Here is a 19,331-nt window from a genome sequence, read left to right on the forward strand (position 1 = left end):
AGTAAGAATTCATAGACAGCCATTAACTCCTATTAATGTGTTTAGAAAATAATTATGTGAAACCTATTTGGGGTTTTCCTTCAGGCAATAGTGAACTAATTGTTTTCAGACCAGCTTTCTTTACTGGAAACATCTAGAAAATTTAGACACAAGAATATACACATAATCTGAAATTATATATACACATACACACACACACACACACACACATCTCTATATACATATATATGTATATATATTGGACACAAGAATATATATATATATATATATATATATATATATATATATATATATACACACATATATGTATATATATATATAAAATCTGAAATCTTCAGGGAATTATTAAGACAAGTTGGATTTGTGGGTCAAATTGCTGAGGGCAAGGGCTGGCTTTTGACACTGTTTTTAAATTGTAAATTCTTACAATTACAACTGAGAGAGGCTGAGCAGCTGAATAGTTTTGAAAGATTGGTCTTGGGGGAAAAAAAACATTTGAATTCCAGGGTCTTCCTAATAGGTATGTGATGGTCTCTAATTGTGGTTTAAATTTTCATTTTCTTTATGATTCATGATGTTCAGCACTTATTTTTCTTTTTTTTTTCAGCACTTCTTTATGATTGGCCATTAATATATTTTCCTTTTTGTAATATTTGCTTTCTTTGCCTCTTTGTTTATTGGGTTGTTTGTCATTTTATTACTGAGCTTTAGGATTTGTTCATATATTCTGGTTCTGTGTCTGATGTGTATTCTGAAAATTTTTCAAGTGTGTGGCAGGCTTATATTATTTTCTTTCTTTCTTTTTTATTTTTCTTCTATTTTTTTTTTTTTTTTTTTGGTGAGCAAAACTTCTAATTTTGATGACATTTAATTTTTTTAAATTATTATTTTGTCATTGATGATTCATGTTGGATTGCCTTAATGTTGTGAAGCTGTTTTTCTATATTTTCTTCTAGAAGCTTTATAGATTAGTTTTAATGTTAAAGCGTTTATTTTTTTTTAAGTCATAGCTTGTTCTAAAGTTCAAAATCATTTTGACATAATATTTATGTTTAGCATGAAGTAAGAGTCAAGTTATTTTTTCTATATGAATATACATCTAGCTCCATTGCCATTTTTTAAAAAGGATTTCCCTTATCTCATTGAATTATTTTGGCATTCTTGTTCACCATGTGTCTGTGTATCTCTATCTGGACTCTATTCTCTCCTGTTGTTATGTTTGTCTGTCCTTAAGCCAGAACTTCACTTTCTTGATTACCTTTGACTTTTAGCAACTCTTGAGAAGTCAGGTAATGTAAGCCTTCCAAATTTGTTTTCCCTTTTTGAGGTTGTTTTGGGAAGTCTTAGTCTTTTTTATTTCTGTATAAATTTAAAAATTGGCATGTCGATTTCTAAAACAAAGTTGAAGTTGAACAAAGTTAGAGGGTATGTTTCATTGCATATCAAGATATATGTTTTAAAAAGCTGTAGTAATTAAGACAGTGTGGTATTGATGCAATAATAGACAAATCAATGGAACAGAATGGAGAATCCAGAGACTGACCCTGACCTATATGGATACTTGATTGTGACAAATTTGGCACTGCAGAACAGTGAAGATTATCTTTCCAGTAATTGGGTATCCATACTATTCCTTTTCCTATTGTAACGAATCACCCCTAAAGCTTAGTGGTTTAAGACATTTTAATGAATTCAATTCATTATCTCTTGTTTTTATGTCTGGAAAAAGCTTAATTGGGCAGTTCTGACTATAGGTCTCTCATGCAACTGCAGTGAGACAGGCTAGAACTAGAACAGTGGGAGTCTGGAATATCCTGGGAACATGCAAGCCTATCTGGACAATGAACATATGGAAATTAGCTCAATCTCACTAGTAATCAGGGAAATTAAAATTAAAACCTTAGTGACATACCACAATTAAAACCTTAATGACATACCACTACACCTTCAACAAATTAGCTTAAATTCGTTGGGCATTACTCAATGTTGGTGAGGATGTGGAGTAAGTCAAACTCTAATAGGCTGCTACTGAGAATCTAGTTGGTAAAACGACTTTGAAATGTTTGGCAATATTACTAAAGGTAAACATTTGCAAATTCTTTGACCCAGACTTTCCTTTTACTCATTGATAACCAACTGGCAAATGTTCATCCGAGCATAAACTCCATTTACAACAAACTTTATAGAAATAGCAAATTGGAGACAACCTAAATATTGCTCAAGTTTAGAATGACTACATTGTGATGTTTTTATACCTTAGAATAATATGCAGAAAATAGGTGAGTGAATGTTACACTAGTACAGATGAAGATCAGAAACATAATATCCAATAAATGATGTTAAAATCAAAAGAGTGCATATAGAAGTCAGGAGAGTGCTTAACTTTGGAAAAGGGAGAGGAAATAACGATGGGAGAACATTTGTATTAGCAATCTTGTATTCCTTGACTTGGATAATTAGTTTCATTGGTGTGTTCACTTTGATAATTTGTTGAATGTTGAACTTCTCCATAAGTGTAATGCTTCAATAATACGTTCATTTTTAAAAGCCAATGTTTAGTGTATCATATCATGGGAAACAGAGAATCAGGTTAGTGTTTCATTATTTTTAATAAAGCAGGTTATTACTATTTCTTAAATGATATTAAGGAACACACAGAATCATTAGGCAGAGAACCAGATTTGGAGGCTACTCTCCAGAAACAATGCAAAATTAAGAATAAATTGTACTGGGGAAACAAAACAAAACAAAACAAAACACCATTGCTGCCTCTCTGAGCACAGAGCCCCTCTCAATGCCAACACCCCTGACATGTCCAGGACCCTGGGTGCTGTACCTCCAGTCACTGCTACTGCTGCTGTTGCTGCCTGCTGTCACCAGAATGGATTCTGTGTAGGTCCTTGTTTCTTGGGTCACTAGCATCTGACTGATCATCTGGACTTGTGCTTCTGATTGGTAGAGCCTGGGTCATGTTGCAAGTCTACGTTTAAGTCAGGCTAGTAAACAAAAGGTATCTGGTGTTTCATCTATGACTGTGCTTTGTAAAACGTGCCTTTCAGAACATAGTAAGAAGCTTCAGATATTGCCAGAAATGAATGAGAGTTACTCACATGCACAGACCACTTGTGTGTATGTCTTCAAGCTCATGTTTCTAGCAGGGTTTACCAATAGGTATAAAGTTCCCATCTGAGCGGCATGAAATGGTTTAGCAGTCTTTTGCTTTCATAAGGATTCACAGAATTACAAGTGTCCCTCCTTCTAACATATAGCTAGTCTTTCTTAAGTTTTTGCCTTCTTCCTGGTACTTAACCTGTTCTCTGAGTGGTGTGTGAGTCCTTGCCATTGACAAACGTATTTTTACCATCTTTTGCTATACTAGAAAATCTAGTATATGAAATGGTTAGTATCCACGTTGTGATAGTTTTTCTTTTTCTTTTTTTCCCTTTTCGGATTTTACTCTCATTTATTGAGTATGTGAGACAGAACAATCACCATGGGTTGCAAATAAAGACATTTATGTCTATTAGCCAGCCTATTAGTTCCCTTAATTCAACAGGTATGCATTTGCCCCTTACATTTTAACATCTTTAAAGTATGTCTGCATTTTCAATACGTTCCTTTTAGTGATGTGCAGACACATTCAGTATCTTATAAAGAGTCATATCTTAGAATTGGTGAAATATAATAATACTTTTTAAATAGAAAAATAAAAATTAGTTACAAATAGATGTTCAAGTTCATTGCATAGTTGTATCTCCTAGTTATCAGTGTCTTTATATAATATTATAGACCTTAGACATCAAGATTCTCCAGGAAGTTAATACAAACCCAATACAAACCCTCACTTCCACTCCTCTATTTTTACAGCTGTGTCATTCTTCTCTGTTTATCTCAAATCGACACCTGCAGTCTCTGCAATAGACTCCTGGTGGTGTGGGAATTATACAAGGGAATCCCCAGGCCTGTCTTGGACCTCTGTCATCCTGCATTCCTGAGCTCAGTGCCACAAAGCCACCACTCCTTTTCTTTACTTGATTAAAGAGTGGTTTCCCTATGAAACTACATCTTAGATTTAAACAAATGCACGATTATAACCATGATAATTATGCAGTATATATCTTGTCATCCTCCATCAGAAAAAATTCCCTTCTTTGACACTAACCTTTTCTTTCCCATACTGCTTGGGGATCAATCAAACAATGGCTTGTATTTGTATAGTGAACTATGGCTTTTGATATGCATTTGTGTGTATCACCTCACTTAATTTTCACAACAAATGTGTATCTTATGATAGGGTGATTATTCTCGTTTTACAGAGAAGAAAACAGTGTTTGACTAAGCTCATGCAATAGTGGATGGTGGATTCCAAATTATAATTGATTTCCAAACCTCTTGGTTTTTTCTTATTCACTCTGCCCTTTAATATCCAGTCTATCTTCTCTTCTATTATTTTTAAGTTACCATTTATTGTTCTTGTAATAAAGAATTTGAAAAGCAACTGTACATTTTAGTATTTCATAGATATGTATCAAAAATTGATAGACATTTTATCTGGTAGCCAGTATTTTTATTAACTGATTAATTCATTTTCAATTTAGCTTGAGAATGATCTCACTAATCACGTGCTTTGAGTAAGGGAGGGGTTTAGTATTTGTTTTCAACAGAAAATAAAATGTAAAGACTATGCCTTATTATAACACTGATCTTACTCACCTATAATCTTTTTTTTTCAACATCTCTTGTATTTCTAGTTATGTTTCGTCTCTATGACACGGATGGGAATGGCTTCCTGGACAGCTCGGTAATTTTTTTCTTCAGATTTTCACAGAAAATTTCAAAGTAGTTTGTTCTGAAAAATGCAATGAATAAATTTATAGCTATTACCACAGAAGATGCACTTAATATAGTTTTCATGCACTCACACGGCATTTTTATGATGACTTTTTAAAAGAGTGTGATCTGAAGAAACTTAGGATTACAGTTGTTGTATTGAATAATTTTACTATGAAAAAAGTGACTTTTTATACACTGAAAGATAAAAAGGACTCCAACCTTGTCTGAATAAAACATGAGAAGGTTGAGGCCACTGATCTAGAAAGAAAAATAAAATTAAGAGATTTGACACTACAGAAAATAACAAGAATGCAAGTAGAATTTAAAGGAATAATATAATCAACTTAATCATTTCATTATTTTTCCACTTTTTAAAAGTATTTTAATCATATATGCTTTTGAAATAGCTAAATACATCTACAAATTGCTTTGACAAACTTCCCTTTTTAAAATTTCTCACCTAATTTTAAATGCAACTTGTTCATGCTATAGTTTTAGTTGGAAAAAGCAATAGAAGAAAAATACCATCTCTGTATGATTTAACTGAAAGGAATAATTAAAGGTTTATTTTATTCCTAATATATGCAAATCATTAACAATTTTCAGAAGAGTAGTTAGACTCAGTTCTACTGCACAAATTAGTGCCTCCTGTAAATCTATCTCAGGCTCCATCCAATAATGTATTTCATACTTGCTAATAACATTTTGCATATTATTGCCTGTTCTATAAAGGAAATATAAGGATATTAATAAAAGAGCAAGTGTCAGATTATGGAAATTTTGAAGTGTACAGGTATGTCAAAACAAAAGTTTTGATATATTTAACATTGATTAAAATAAACATTATTTCTGGTAATGAGTTTTTCCATCACCTGATGTCCCTCCCTATGGCAGAACTCCACAGACTTTTACAAGCAAAGCAATAGAGTTGGGACATATTTTTGTAATACTGAGGAGGATAATGATGCATTAACTTCTCCAGAGAGCAATAAAATATATAATTCCCACTCAGAAAAATGAACACTAGTCTGAATTGATGATCTGATTATGGGAGTTGTTATGTTTAAGTCTCTATCTTTTCAAATGGTACTATTTTTAAGTGCCTAGTAGTGTTCAGTTTTCTGTTTAGGAATATTAAGCTGCCTGATACATTTGCTCATTTTCTGGTGGCATTTGACAGCTAGGAGTTTAAATTTCGTGTAGGTCTTTCAATATGCTTATTGTAGCACTTCTGACTACACTAATGCAAATTATATTTTTACTGCAAATTCGTTTTATTTAATGTTTCTTTTTAATTAAATTAAAAGGATGTTTCTTTAGTACTAGGCTTTTAGCCATGGGTTGGCAGCTGATTTGAAAATTCAGTCAAATGCTTTTTTTGGTCTTTGCCATTTTTTTGTTAACATATAGTAGATTACTAGCAATATCTGTGACTATATTCACAATATTAAACAATAAATTGGGGATAAATATGTTTGTTTTTTATTAAGCTAGTCTGTTTTGTAATTAAAGCTCTGGATTTAATTTCTATGTTTTCTTCCACAGAACTTACTGCCCAGTATAAATCCTTCGATATGAAGTTGAAATTGCACCTTCTGATGTTATTTGTCTTAGACATTGAAAGGTGTAGCAGTTCACATATTAGAGGCAAAACAGAGGAAAATTGATACTTTGAAAAATGACCACTATGTCTAATAATACTAGTTAATGTTTAGTGATCACTTGCAATATTCCAGACAAGATGAATGAATTTTATATAATAGCATGTTTAATCTTTGCAGCAACTCTACAAACTAAGCAAGATTAGAATATTAAAAATAATACTTTTACTGATGAAGAAACTGACTTTTAGAGAGGTTAAGAGACTTATCTAATGTTACATGCCTTCATAATGATCCACAAAGATTAGTTTCCACTCCTGAAATCATAAAGTCTCTAAATCCAGGGACTTTAACGATTCCAAACCATTAAGGTGTAAGCAAAAATGGAGTAGGTGTAGGATTCGTAACACACACACACACACACACACACACACACACACACACACACACCTATTATTTCAAGGGATTTGTGTTTAATTTTTTTCTTATCTGTAATAAATAAACATATTTATATTTTATTATTTCTGGAGCAACATTTGTTACATAAATGACATTTTCATGATTAGATCTTTTCTGAAGAGTGTGAAAGTAGCTTTTATTATAATAGTTTTTCTGAGGGATCCATGACTTCCCCCCAAAAAGCACTTTACCGTAATCTATTTTCATGCTATAAATGTTAACTACATTTATTAGATCAGAGATTTGAGGAGAATAATCTTTGATTAATATATTTTGAAGCCTTATTATTTTATACTTATATTTTCAATTATCATAGTATTAAACACCACTTTTAATTATATATTTTACTACGTTTAAAATTACTAGTATTTACAATGTATATTTTTTTCTGGAGAGAGGGAAACATTAAAGCATTAAATAACAAGGTTTGAAAAAAATGTTTTAATTTATTTAGCCAAGCCATATGTATTTACTACTAGCTCTTCAAGAGTTGATATTTGAGCAGAGTAATATGAAAATTCAAATTAAAATTCTATCCCCTCATAAAATAAACTCTACATGTACTTAGCCTTGCAATCTTGACCCTGAACACTCCCTATTATCCTAATGTATGGCTACCACAGTGGATATACGTTCTCAGTGTATCAGAAATAAAAATAAACCTCTCAGTGGCCCTCAAACATTTTCTTCCACCCTTCCACACCTGCTTTCAAGCCAAAAGGTCAGGATACTCCATGACTTAAAAATCACATCTTGTGAAAATATGCCTGCTCCTACTTTTATCAGCTGTTCCTTTCCAAAGAAAGACTTTCTTCCTTAAAATCTTCTACTGGAAAACTCTTTCTTTGTCTAGTGTGCCCTCTTCTGGTGAAGATTTCTAGACAAAGTAAAAAGTAAATTTATTTTTGGACTCTTCATGTATAGTTTAGCAGACCTTTTAAAAAGATATTTATATTTAATTTATACATATATTTAATTTTTGAGCTCCAGTTTGAATAAAATAATTATTGCAAGTCAAAGTTAGAGTATTTACTAAGACTTTGTATTCATTTTCTCTCCCTTCCCTTCCTCTCTGTCCCTCTTTCTTCTCCAGGAGCTAGAAAATATTATCAGTCAGATGATGCACGTTGCAGAGTACCTTGAGTGGGATGTCACTGAACTTAACCCAGTAGGTATATGAATGACTAACTGTTGGCTAAATTCTAGTAGGCCCCTTTGTCTTTTGTCTTTTTTGGAACTCTAATCTATTTCTGTCATTTGATGTTTTTTTCTTTTTGATAACTTTTAAATTATTCTTTCTAATCAGCAGCCAAAGTGGATTCTGAACAAGTAACGGTGTATGTGGTGTTCTGAAACTCTTAGCAGTGGTTTTTGCTTTTCTTCCTCATGGAAATTAATTAGAGTGATGGTCCTACATACATGTAAATTAACAGAAGGTGCTCATGGATACTGTCACATTGTCACCATGCCATCAAAAAAGTCAGAATTGGTATATGTTTTTGATCTCTATGATTTTCTTATATGGAAATTGCTAAAATTATCATTCTAAAAGAGGATGAAGGTGATTAAGAATATGATGAATGATAGTTTACTGTGTAGAGTTCATTGTGCTATCTTTTGTATATGTGTTATTTAATGCTCGCAGCTCTCTGAGGTAGATACTACTATTTTATTCATTTTACATATGAAAAAATTGAGACTCCAAAATTGTTCAAAGCTCTTCAGCTAATTAAAGATAGAGCAAGAAAATTTTAATCAAATCAACTAAAGAAGTAACTAACAATGCATATAAAAACATAAAAACTTCTTATTTTTAATAGACTTATACCAAAGATACAACATAACACAGATGTATATTAAAACGTAGTTGACTAGAAATTTTTACTTTATCCACAATTTGGGGGTAGATATAATAAGTGTTAGCGATTTCAGTTTATTTTTGAAAAGAACTAAGTTTAGCGAATTGTACATGAATCAAACAAATACAAATCAATTTTATTCAAATGGTTTATATTTTATATGAATTCAAAAAAGCCTGTTCTTTAAGCACTGTTCACAATTACGCAGTTATCAGCGTGATAATGGCATGAATATGTGATGTAAGAGTTCTGATGGCATTTCTCTTGCTTTGGAAATCATTGCCAGGAGAGTACAACAAAATAATGTGCAATGTCATGTACAAAGGAGGACACCATTCTTACTGGGAAATGGCTTTTCCAAGTTTTAGCTCAACTTTTTTTTTCTTCTTTTTTTGGATGTGAAAATGCACAGGCTGTGCTGTGCATATGCGTGGCAGATGTTAACAATGTTACAATTTGTCTATGGAATGATAAAGTTTATGGTAACATGTATTTAATTAGAGGAATACTGCTTGGTTCATCTTAATACTATTTGCACTGAAATCGAGGGACTTCCTATAAATAAGGTTGTCCTTTTTGGTTGTTAATCTAACACAACTTTCTCCATCCTGCTCACTTTAATACCTGTGAATATTATTCATTATCCATAAAACCTCTTCTCCTCACTGGAGTGAAGGAAGGAAGAGGGATCTTGTTATCATCAGCTTTCAAAGCAGAAGTGGACATCACCACTTCCCCCCAAAAAATATTTGGGAGGTGTGTGGCTTGAATTTGAGAAAAGGTGCTCTAGATTCTCTAAGGAAGGGACCAGTCAGTGGCCAGGCAGTCTAATTATGATAAATAATTGATGGGAAATACATAATAAACTATGTAGCATTATTTGTCTTTTTGTGGCACACACAGGTAAGTCTGCCACTTCTATTAAGTGAGATAAATAGTAGAAAGTCAAGTAAAAGACTTCCCTGTGATTGTGTTTGCTTTCAAATAACTGCCTCACTCTGCCTGATGATTCAACAGCTCTCCCCATTTGAAACAAGTGTTTGAATTTGTACACACTGTCAGACCCTGATAAACTTGGCATATGTGAACTAAGAGAATTGAGCATTTGAGGTTGATGGCAATTGGTAGGGAAGATGTTCTTGGAAGGGATTTAAAAAAAAAAACAAAAAAAAAAAACAAAAAAAACAAAAAAAACTTACCCAAGCTCTAGCATTAGATTTATTAGGTACAAAATGAAAACATCAGGCATCTGAAACAAATGCTGTGTGTTTTAGTTATCATCTCATTTATTCATTTCTCCTAGTTCACCAGGGTGCCTTCAAGGGGCAGGACATTTTAATGAAAGCTTTTTTGCCATTTGCCAAATTCTACATCATTTCCCACTGTGTTTCAGTTTGAGAATAATGGAATAATTATTTCACCACCATTTTGTTCCAAAAAGTCTCTTTCTTTCCAATACCTATTTGTTCCAAAGGAAAATAATCTGATTTTCAAACACTTTCTGAAGCAAGATAGTCATCCACCAAGTTCAGGGAATTTTAGGCAAACAACACTTCTATCAACATATTAAGTATTTCGTTTTATTACACCTTTTAAAATTTTTGTTCCAATGCTGTCTACACTTCTTTCTTTTTCCAAATTGATTGAAATGCACATATTAGATAACAGTGGCCACTTTCTTCACTGAAGTTCTACCATGTTTGCCATTTGGATGCAATCGTATGGCAAGTACTTTGCATTCCCAGTGGCCAAGGGTAGTATATTTAGAGCTCATATATAACTTTTGCTAATATAACACTAAGATCACCTATATCACATTTTCTGTATATGCTAGATGCTCTTCGAGGATCCTGATATTAATACATCTAACCCTCACTACTACACTTTGAATTGAATACTGATATGAGGGCTGTATAACCAAGAGATGAATGTATTACCAACACACACTGTGGACAACGTTTTGGGACACTGCGCAAGTCATCTTTAGAAAAGAAATCTAGTGAAAAATGACTTGATTGTTTACCTTCTTTGCTCTATTAAGTTGTGATAAGCAATTAAAAGCAACATAATTCCCCCTCCTCTTACCGTTTAGCAAAGAATTATTTCAGCTCCTTTTCGTGAAGTTAATTTGTACAGACATTATCTGGCATATATTTGAATTTAAAAAATAATCTGGAGGAAGTAATTAAAGAAATTTTTACTCTTACATTAAATATAGCTTCTTGTTTTACCTGTATCATTCAGTGACAACATATTGAAAAGTTCAGCAATTATTTCTAAACGTTCACCTATGAAAGTAGGTAGGTTCTGGAAATCACAACAAAGCCTAAAACTATATCCTCAGTAATAGGATTATCATTGTACAAAGTTACATAGATATTTATCTCAACTCTCCACTTAGCTGCTAGTCACAGTTATGACCAATTCAATGCAATGCTTTGTTATATCATATGAAATTTATTTTATTGATTTATTGTAAGTTTTCCCTCTCTTCCTCTACTTCAGATCCTCCATGAAATGATGGAAGAAATTGACTATGATCATGATGGAACAGTCTCTCTGGAGGAATGGATCCAAGGGGGAATGACAACAATTCCACTTCTTGTGCTCCTGGGCTTGGAAAATGTAAGCACTTACACAGAGGGGGTGCCGTGGGGGTAAGTCAGTGGGTTCTCTGATGTACATTTCAGTTGTAAATTGATCTGGCCATTTTCTCCCATTAAGCATGTAGTGAGTGCCTGGAACTTTTAATAAGGATGTCACAGTGCAATTTAACAATAACTACTTATGTAGTAATAGTTGTCACAAACATACTGATTCATTTTAGGTATTAACTTACTATTTAATACATAATTTCTCTCTTGTTTCCTGGATTTAAAGTGTAATCTAGTTTAAAAAGTGATTGACCTTCTCATTCTATCTAATACAGGAAACTCCCCAATATTATTGCTTTCTGTGGTTCTTCCTTTCATTCCACATCCCCCCTCCCTATGAAGATGATCTATTTAATTGATAACTAATACTCGGAGAGGCCAATTATATATTGAAATGTTTGAGTGTGTGTATATATTTTTTTCCCCCTTACATATCAGCAGATCAGATCAGCCATTCATTCTAAGTCTGTCAAACACTTTCTTGTATCAGTGCCTCTGGTGGTAATTAAATAAATAACTGGTTCGGGGGAATAAAATGGGTAAACTTATTTTCAGATATGATATAATATTGACTTTGACACCAAATCTTGCTGCCCCAGTCTTGATGTTAATTTTAGTAACAGTTAATTTAAAAAATTCAATGAGTCAGTACAAAATTTTTGTTTTTAGCATTAATAATTAAGCAAGAATTAACTACATCATGCACATAGGAAAATGTGTACTTAGATTCAAAGAGCATTTCTAATGGAAAGCACATATAATAGTTAGAATTTTGAGATACGAGAACGTCAGTATTCACCGCTTTCTGCTGACCCCAACATGTTTCATGCATATTACCAGCAATACCAATTTTGCAGATTTAAGGCTTTACCACAGTTACTCAAGATACTGATTTTTTAAAAGTCACCTCTTAAGAAATGTTAGTCTGTGTTTGTAAAACATGTGAGGGTACATACAAACATGTTTCTACATATTTACATATGGGTTGGGAATACATAAATGGACTTCTTTAGCATTTGTTTCTTTTTCACTTGGATCTTCGAATTCTCTTACATTGAGGTTAATCTTACCCTTCGTGAGGTGTATGAGATTTTAGGCATGGTCAGAGGAGGGTAAAGAAAATTACTAATAGATGATATATAGGAAATTACCCTTAACACAAACAATTCTTAAAACAAAAACTGAATATATAGATCTTATTGTTAATAGATATACAGAGCTTGCCAAAAAGATGTATACACATTTTAAGAATAGAAAACTGTATTAAAATGGTAATACTGAATAGATACTAATGACAAAATTGAATACAAGTCACCTTTGACTTCTGCAATTACAAGAGGTGCTCAACGTGGTTACCATCAGCGTCCAGACACTTCTGATTATGGCGCACTACTGCTTGAGCAACGTGGACCAAATTTCCACTTGTATACATTTTTGGCACCCCTGGTATTTATGTCTACATTTTGAAAATTAATGAAGTCATCTTTCCTTATATCTGACTTTTCTTATACTATAGATAACCTAGTATCTTTTTGTAATAATCTGTCCTGTACCTCTGTATTATAAATGTTTACTTAATCATTTAATATATCTTCTGACAAAAAACATGTGTAAATCAAACTATTAGGAGAAAATACAAGAAAATTGACAAAATGTGAACATTTTAAGGCTTAGCGTATACTCAGTATACTTAATCGAGCATACAAAACTAGTTGTCAAATGATGTCAAAAAGGGTTAGTTCTAATAATGAAAGGGAACTTTGTATTTTTAAAGTGAAATTTTGTTTATTATAAACATTTATGGAAATACTAGTATGAGAGAATGAAAGAAGATGCAGAAATCAGTCAGTGAACCATTTAGTCATTGGTGAATTGTATAGAAAGTGCAGAAATGGAGACTAAAGTCACCTATATTTTAAATATCACTGAAAGATTTTGAAATTATGATTTTCTTTGGAAAGTATTTTTTACAATTTTATTATAAATTTGTCAATTGTCAATTATTTTATTGTCAATTATTTTGTCTATTGTCAATTATTTTATTCATATAAAATAAAAATATCATGGGTAAAAATAAGCCATATAGATGGATTTAACTCAAAATATTATAAACAAACCCAATACTTCATCATGTTTTAGTGTAACAGTAAATTTATTTCAACTGAATGACAATTTTTTGCCATTAATGTCCACCAAATTAATGATGCATGATTTACTTTATAATCATATTCTTAAATTTATTTTGTGTTTTTAGTAAAAAGTATATTTTTTGAGCTTAATAAGGGATATCACCTTAGGGTTTCAAAGTAGTAAGCAGAACTGTTTTCCAAAGCTGTGGTTCCAGCGACGGCCACTAGATGGCAGGACTACATTGTTTAAAGTTTATAGTTGAACATGGGAGATTGGATTTTTCCCCTGTAAAGAACAATTCTGCGAGTAATATCATTTTCCTTCACTTTTTCAAAAAGAATAAGCTAGTAATATTTTAAATTGTCTTTTAATAAAATGCATAGGCTATGTAATTATGATCACAAAACAGAGCATCAATTTGTGAGAAACAGCTTTTTAATCCCAAGGCATGATAAGTGTTTTACAAAGTAGGAATGACACAATGACAACTGAATGATGAAGGCCTTTTTTTTATTATTAATTGAGATTTATTTCCTTTTCTGTAGGCAATTAATGTGTTATGTTATTACCTATAGAGAATTTGATTCATGGTGCCATTCCCCTTGGGCCACCCCCATCCCCCTTTGCTTATCAAATTGGGAATCTAGAAGCTTTAGGTTGAATGCAGCCATTTATTGCAGGGACAATCTTGTTATGCTGTTGTATGTACTCTTGTCTATTGTCAATTATGAGCTTGGGGAGTAGATTCTAATTGACAGTGCATGTGGAATACCACAGTGTATTTGAAAGTGACTGTGGTGTACTCGCCAAATTACACAGATAAGAATATTGTCCAGGGAGAGGAATCCTCACTACTAATGTAAGGCAGAGCAGCTGTGACCTTATTATAGTTTATTTTTCTCCCTTAACAGAATTTAAAAAGCTTATCTATTTTTAATACTACCTGTTTCAGTGACCAAATCAGAAAAGTAGTTTATCAGAACCTGATTCTCTAGCAAATGATCAAGTAAGAGTCATTTCCTTTCTCTTACAAGAAGTCCTTCAAACTTCGTGGTACTCAATGTGAAAAGAAAAGGTACAGTCGCTTATATCTAAAGGACAATTGAGAGTTTAGGTTCTATATGTGATTTTGATTATAATAAAAATTTTATACCTGAGATTTAGTCATTTTTCCTTCAACATTTATCTCATTGAAGAATTATTTTTTTAAAAAATCTCAATTTTGAATGAATTTTAAAAATAACGGTATCTAATAAGAAACTCTGCTGCAGTAATTGGCAAACTTTGTAAAGAGACAGATAGTTAATAATTTAGGCTTTGAGAGACATAAGGTCTCTGTTGCAGCTACTCTACTCTAAATTTAAGAGCAAAACCAAACAGATACTACGTAAGTGAAAGAGCAAGGTTGTGTTCCAGTAAAACTTTACTTACAGAAGCAGGTTGATGGCCAGATTTGACCCAAGGGCCATAGTTGTTGACCCCTAAGTTATTCTGTCTTACTACAAACAGAATTTTTAATGTAGTTTTAGTCATTTAGGAGAAAGGAATCTAATACCTTCTGTTTTAGCTCAATTAGATAACCCAAGCAAGACATGAAGACTAGTGAAGATAGTAAAGTAACTGTGAACTCCATCATATAGGTCTTAATCGGGTTCTGTTAAATGAACTAACTAGGTCATTTTGTGCCTTTCAGTCATCTTCTCTGGACATACAAAGAGAAGTTAGTGAAGAACATTCCTTCCCTTTTCTAATAGTCTTCCAGTGATACTCCTTTTCCTAGAAGAACAGTATAATTAATAATATATTAATATTAATTAATATTAACTATATTAATATTTCCTAGAATAACAATATAATTAATAATACTTCAGTTCTGAAAGTCTATAATCTTAGATCATTATTAGATCTTTTAAGGAGAATTTCTAAGCTCCTATTACTATATAAACAGGAATACACCTTTAAGTGGGAGCCTTGCTTGAAATAAGGGTACTTTAACTTCTTAGTCTTGGATGGTTGTGCCTACGTCTGACCTGTATGATTTTTGAATGGATATATATTTTGATTTCACTTTATGTACTCACAGAATCCTGGTCTTCAATCAAGGTCGTTTAAACTTGGCCATTGACTGAAATATTTTAGGACACTTTTGTTTTTTTTTTGTTTTTTTTGGCTTAACACAATAAAGTAAAAGTAATCTTTTGGTTTGCCTCCTGATTCCTGATGAAATGTGTTCCATGATGAAATTTCTGAATCTGATAAAGAGCAGAAGGTGTTGTATTGTTAATAGACTAAGCTATATTTGGAAAACTAATGTTCTGCACAGTTTTCTAAAACTTAATTTGGTTCAGTTGTTTTTCTGCTGTTTATACATTGCTCAATCTACAAAGGAGTTATGAAGCTGGATAAATGAAACAATTCTTGAGATTCCAGATTAGGTCATTCAAGGAGAATGCCTATGTGGTGTTAGACACTGTTGAATTCGCATTTGAACCTTAAGGAATGAATGGTCGGGTCTGAGCCAGATTTCAGAAAGTGTTACCTGGAGATAACAGTTGATTTCAAACCTACTCAGAATTTTAAGACTTCTCCCTTCCTTCCTTTTGTCCAGCCCTGATATAACTCATCATTTTGTCTAAAAGCAGTTTCTTTCATACTGTTATAACTTTTTGGAAACCTTGAACAGAAAAGTAAGATAATTTAATGGTGCTTATTATTTAATGACTTGGAATTAATGTGCAACATTAGCTCTTCTGTGTGTTATAAGTGATATCAACGGAAATGGGGACATGGCTAGGTATCTTGGTAGGAGCATTTTGGCTGTGACATCAGTGAAATTTCTCCTTAAGGTCTTCCGAAAAAAAAAAGGTATTATTTCTAATAGCCCTAGTTCAGTGGAATACTATATGTGATCTTAAATGTATTCAGGGAAAAAATTAAAACTTTAGAAATCACTATTGATAATGAAATAGGTATCAAAAGTTTCAAAGGGCTTTTTTTCCCTTTGAAACCTCCTTTTGGCTTCTAGAGGATAAAAAGGAGAGGAGGAACCTGGAGCTCCTTTTCTGTGTGAACTTGCCAAAGTTTCATTAAGCATTCCTTTGTCACAAGCACAAAAGTAAACTACTGTATTATAAAATATGATGTTTTGTAAATACTAAGAAAGATTTCTATTAAGAATAATGTCTGATAATGGAAAAAAAATCATGAGAACAAATATTTTATGCAATAAAGTATGGTAAACCTACAAACATCCTTCTAAAAATCTTTAGGCTGAAACTTCGGGCTGTTACACAACTCAACCCAATGATGGTAATAATATTTGCTATTTATATAGCACTAGTTTTCAGAGAAGCTAAATTGACTTCACAGGTATTGTATAATGAAAACTCATACCACGGCTTGGGAGAGGAAAGTGGGTACTTTCATATTATTAGAGAGGAAAATAAGGAGAAAGGTGAAATGGCTTATCCACATTTTCAGAGTAGGCAGGAATCAAGCCTTCCAGATTTTTCTCTTCATTTCTTTCTTATAAAAATGAATTCCTTTCTATGACAATAAATATTTATTTGCAATAGAAATACTGATAGGCATATGCTCAACTGGCTGATAGAATATAGCAAGGAACAGATTCTCCCCCTCCTCCACTAAGTTTACAATCTAAATAAGACAAACAAGACAAGACAAGAAAATACAGAGAGTTCGACTATAATTTGCACTGCCCAGAAGTAGTTGGCTCCTGGTTTCAATTTCTTCTCTTGAAGTCACATACATATTTCATCTTTTGCATATTTTGGCAATATATCCAACTAAGAGCTATAAAGCTATTTAATTTGTTTTTTGGTAAAGAGTTTTATGTCTGGGTAATGGATTTGTACATTAGTTGCAGCCTGTAACATGGCTAAGTGTTCTGATTGACAGAACACCCACGTTCAGACTTGTTTATTTTTTGATAAGGAAAATGCCAGCTAACTTAGTCCATATGTGCTCTTCAACAGAATGAGACTTATTCACATGTAATGGACAATCGTTTAAAAATAAAATGACAAGGATTATAAGAACAGTAATACATATGAAAATTGGATTTTTTTCTTCCTCCTTTTCATTTAAAATGTTTTTTTTAAGCATTAAACTATTAACTTTATCAATATGTTTTAAAAATATTAACAACCCAATTACTCAAACTTCTCACATCAGGATGTTTCATTCTTATTTGTAGGAATAGAAAGTTAAAAACATAGACAGTTTGGAAAATACAGCAAAGTTAAACAAGTATTTAAAGCTTTCTATTCATATAATGAACATACTAGAAATCTTATGACTCGAGAACACCAGAGCTGGATTCAGAAATTACCACAAAGCCTATTTCATAAGTTTTGGAAGAAAATTAAAACTGAAGTCTTCTGAAGTCCTCTCTATGACATCTTCTTCATAACTGCTTTTGTTGAGAGCCTGTGAGTTCTTTGTCAGAAAAATGAATCTGAACATTTTCAAGAACTGTGAAGAGTCTAAAATTTAGCTTACTTACATGTTAACAAGTTAGCTTGGCACAGTTTCATTCTGGATGCTGACAGAGGACATGAGACTCCTGGGTCAGAGACCAAGGACTTTTTAATTCACAGTAAAACAAGCAGTAGGAACTTTATGTGTAAGCCAGTTGTGCTGGCCCACAGTCTCATAAGTGTGACATTGTACAACCCAATTAATTTCTGTGTGCACCATTGGAGCTTGGAACCCTGGCTTAGGAAAACTATTGTTTTTTAATATATATATAATGTGCAGTAAACAAACCTGCTTAACCTTTGCTGAGATTTATTTTACTGGACATTAAGTAAACCTACCCTCTGCCCTGGAGAGATAATAGGCTGCTTGTTATTCAAACATTTCTAAAAAGATAACCTGGGGGGGGGGGGCAGGGGAAAGACAGTTCTGCTTACAAAATATGCAGAAATTCAAGAGATCCATGGAGAATTATCTCCCAGGAAGCATTTTCATTATTATTTCATAGAATGATGCAAATTTGACATTCATGGTTCTAATGTAAGAATTAGTTGCTGTGGATCTAATCTGGTACTACAAATTCGGTTGTTTATCTATTGGAATAAGAAAACGTGGTTAGGAAACATTACATGTATATATACGTATGTATATAAATCAAAAGAAACAAGACAATCAGGGCATGTTTATTTTGTTCCACTACAACAGAATTAGTATTAGGGACCCAGCACATAGTAAGTGCTCAAAAAGTTATTAGGTGAAAGCGTTCTAAGAAATACAACAACTGAGCTAACCTAAATAATTGTGACCTATAATGGTTCCTATAGGATATCAAATAAATGATGTCTAAAATTAACTGAATTTGATACAATGTGGTAAATTATATACAAGGACTAGATGTTAATGAGGAAATGATGGTAACAAAAGTAGTGATGTATGGTAACTTCACATAATACATTTAAACTTATTGTAAGGAGTTCAAGGCATTCATAAGCATCATATTATTTCATTTTATTTTAATCTTGAACTCTGCAGATGTAATCAAATACTTGGTAGAGAAGTAGCTATTATGATATTATTATACAGAGAGGTTTCCTTGGAAGAATAAGTACTACTTAACAGTGGCTTTGCTAAAATGTGAATTAATTTAAACTCAAGGTTTATTGTGGCAAATAAATATATAATGATTGTTATAAGTAAATACAGTAATACAGTTTTAATATTTTGATCATCTTTCTATGCAATTTAAAATTTATATTTTATTTAAAAGGAGGAAACATGATAATGTAATTTAGATCTTT

The 19,331-nt window shown here is 32.3% G+C and overlaps 1 protein-coding gene across 7 annotated transcripts in view; it reads left to right on the plus strand.

The window, feature by feature from the left end:
• DGKB (diacylglycerol kinase beta) overlaps nucleotides 1-19,331 on the plus strand; it is a 416,933-nt gene that overhangs the window by 226,624 nt on the left and 170,978 nt on the right. For all 7 annotated transcript variants that reach the window (XM_081080246.1, XM_081080244.1, XM_081080245.1 and 4 more), the window contains 3 exons: nucleotides 4,752-4,801; nucleotides 7,987-8,061; nucleotides 11,258-11,377. In XM_081080246.1, coding sequence (XP_080936372.1) covers nucleotides 4,752-4,801; nucleotides 7,987-8,061; nucleotides 11,258-11,377 — 245 coding nt within the window. The remainder of the gene's footprint in view (nucleotides 1-4,751; nucleotides 4,802-7,986; nucleotides 8,062-11,257; nucleotides 11,378-19,331) is intronic.

Source organism: Rhinolophus hipposideros, assembly GCF_964194185.1.
Source record: "Rhinolophus hipposideros genome assembly, chromosome: 18".
Lineage (NCBI taxonomy): Eukaryota > Metazoa > Chordata > Mammalia > Chiroptera > Rhinolophidae > Rhinolophus > Rhinolophus hipposideros.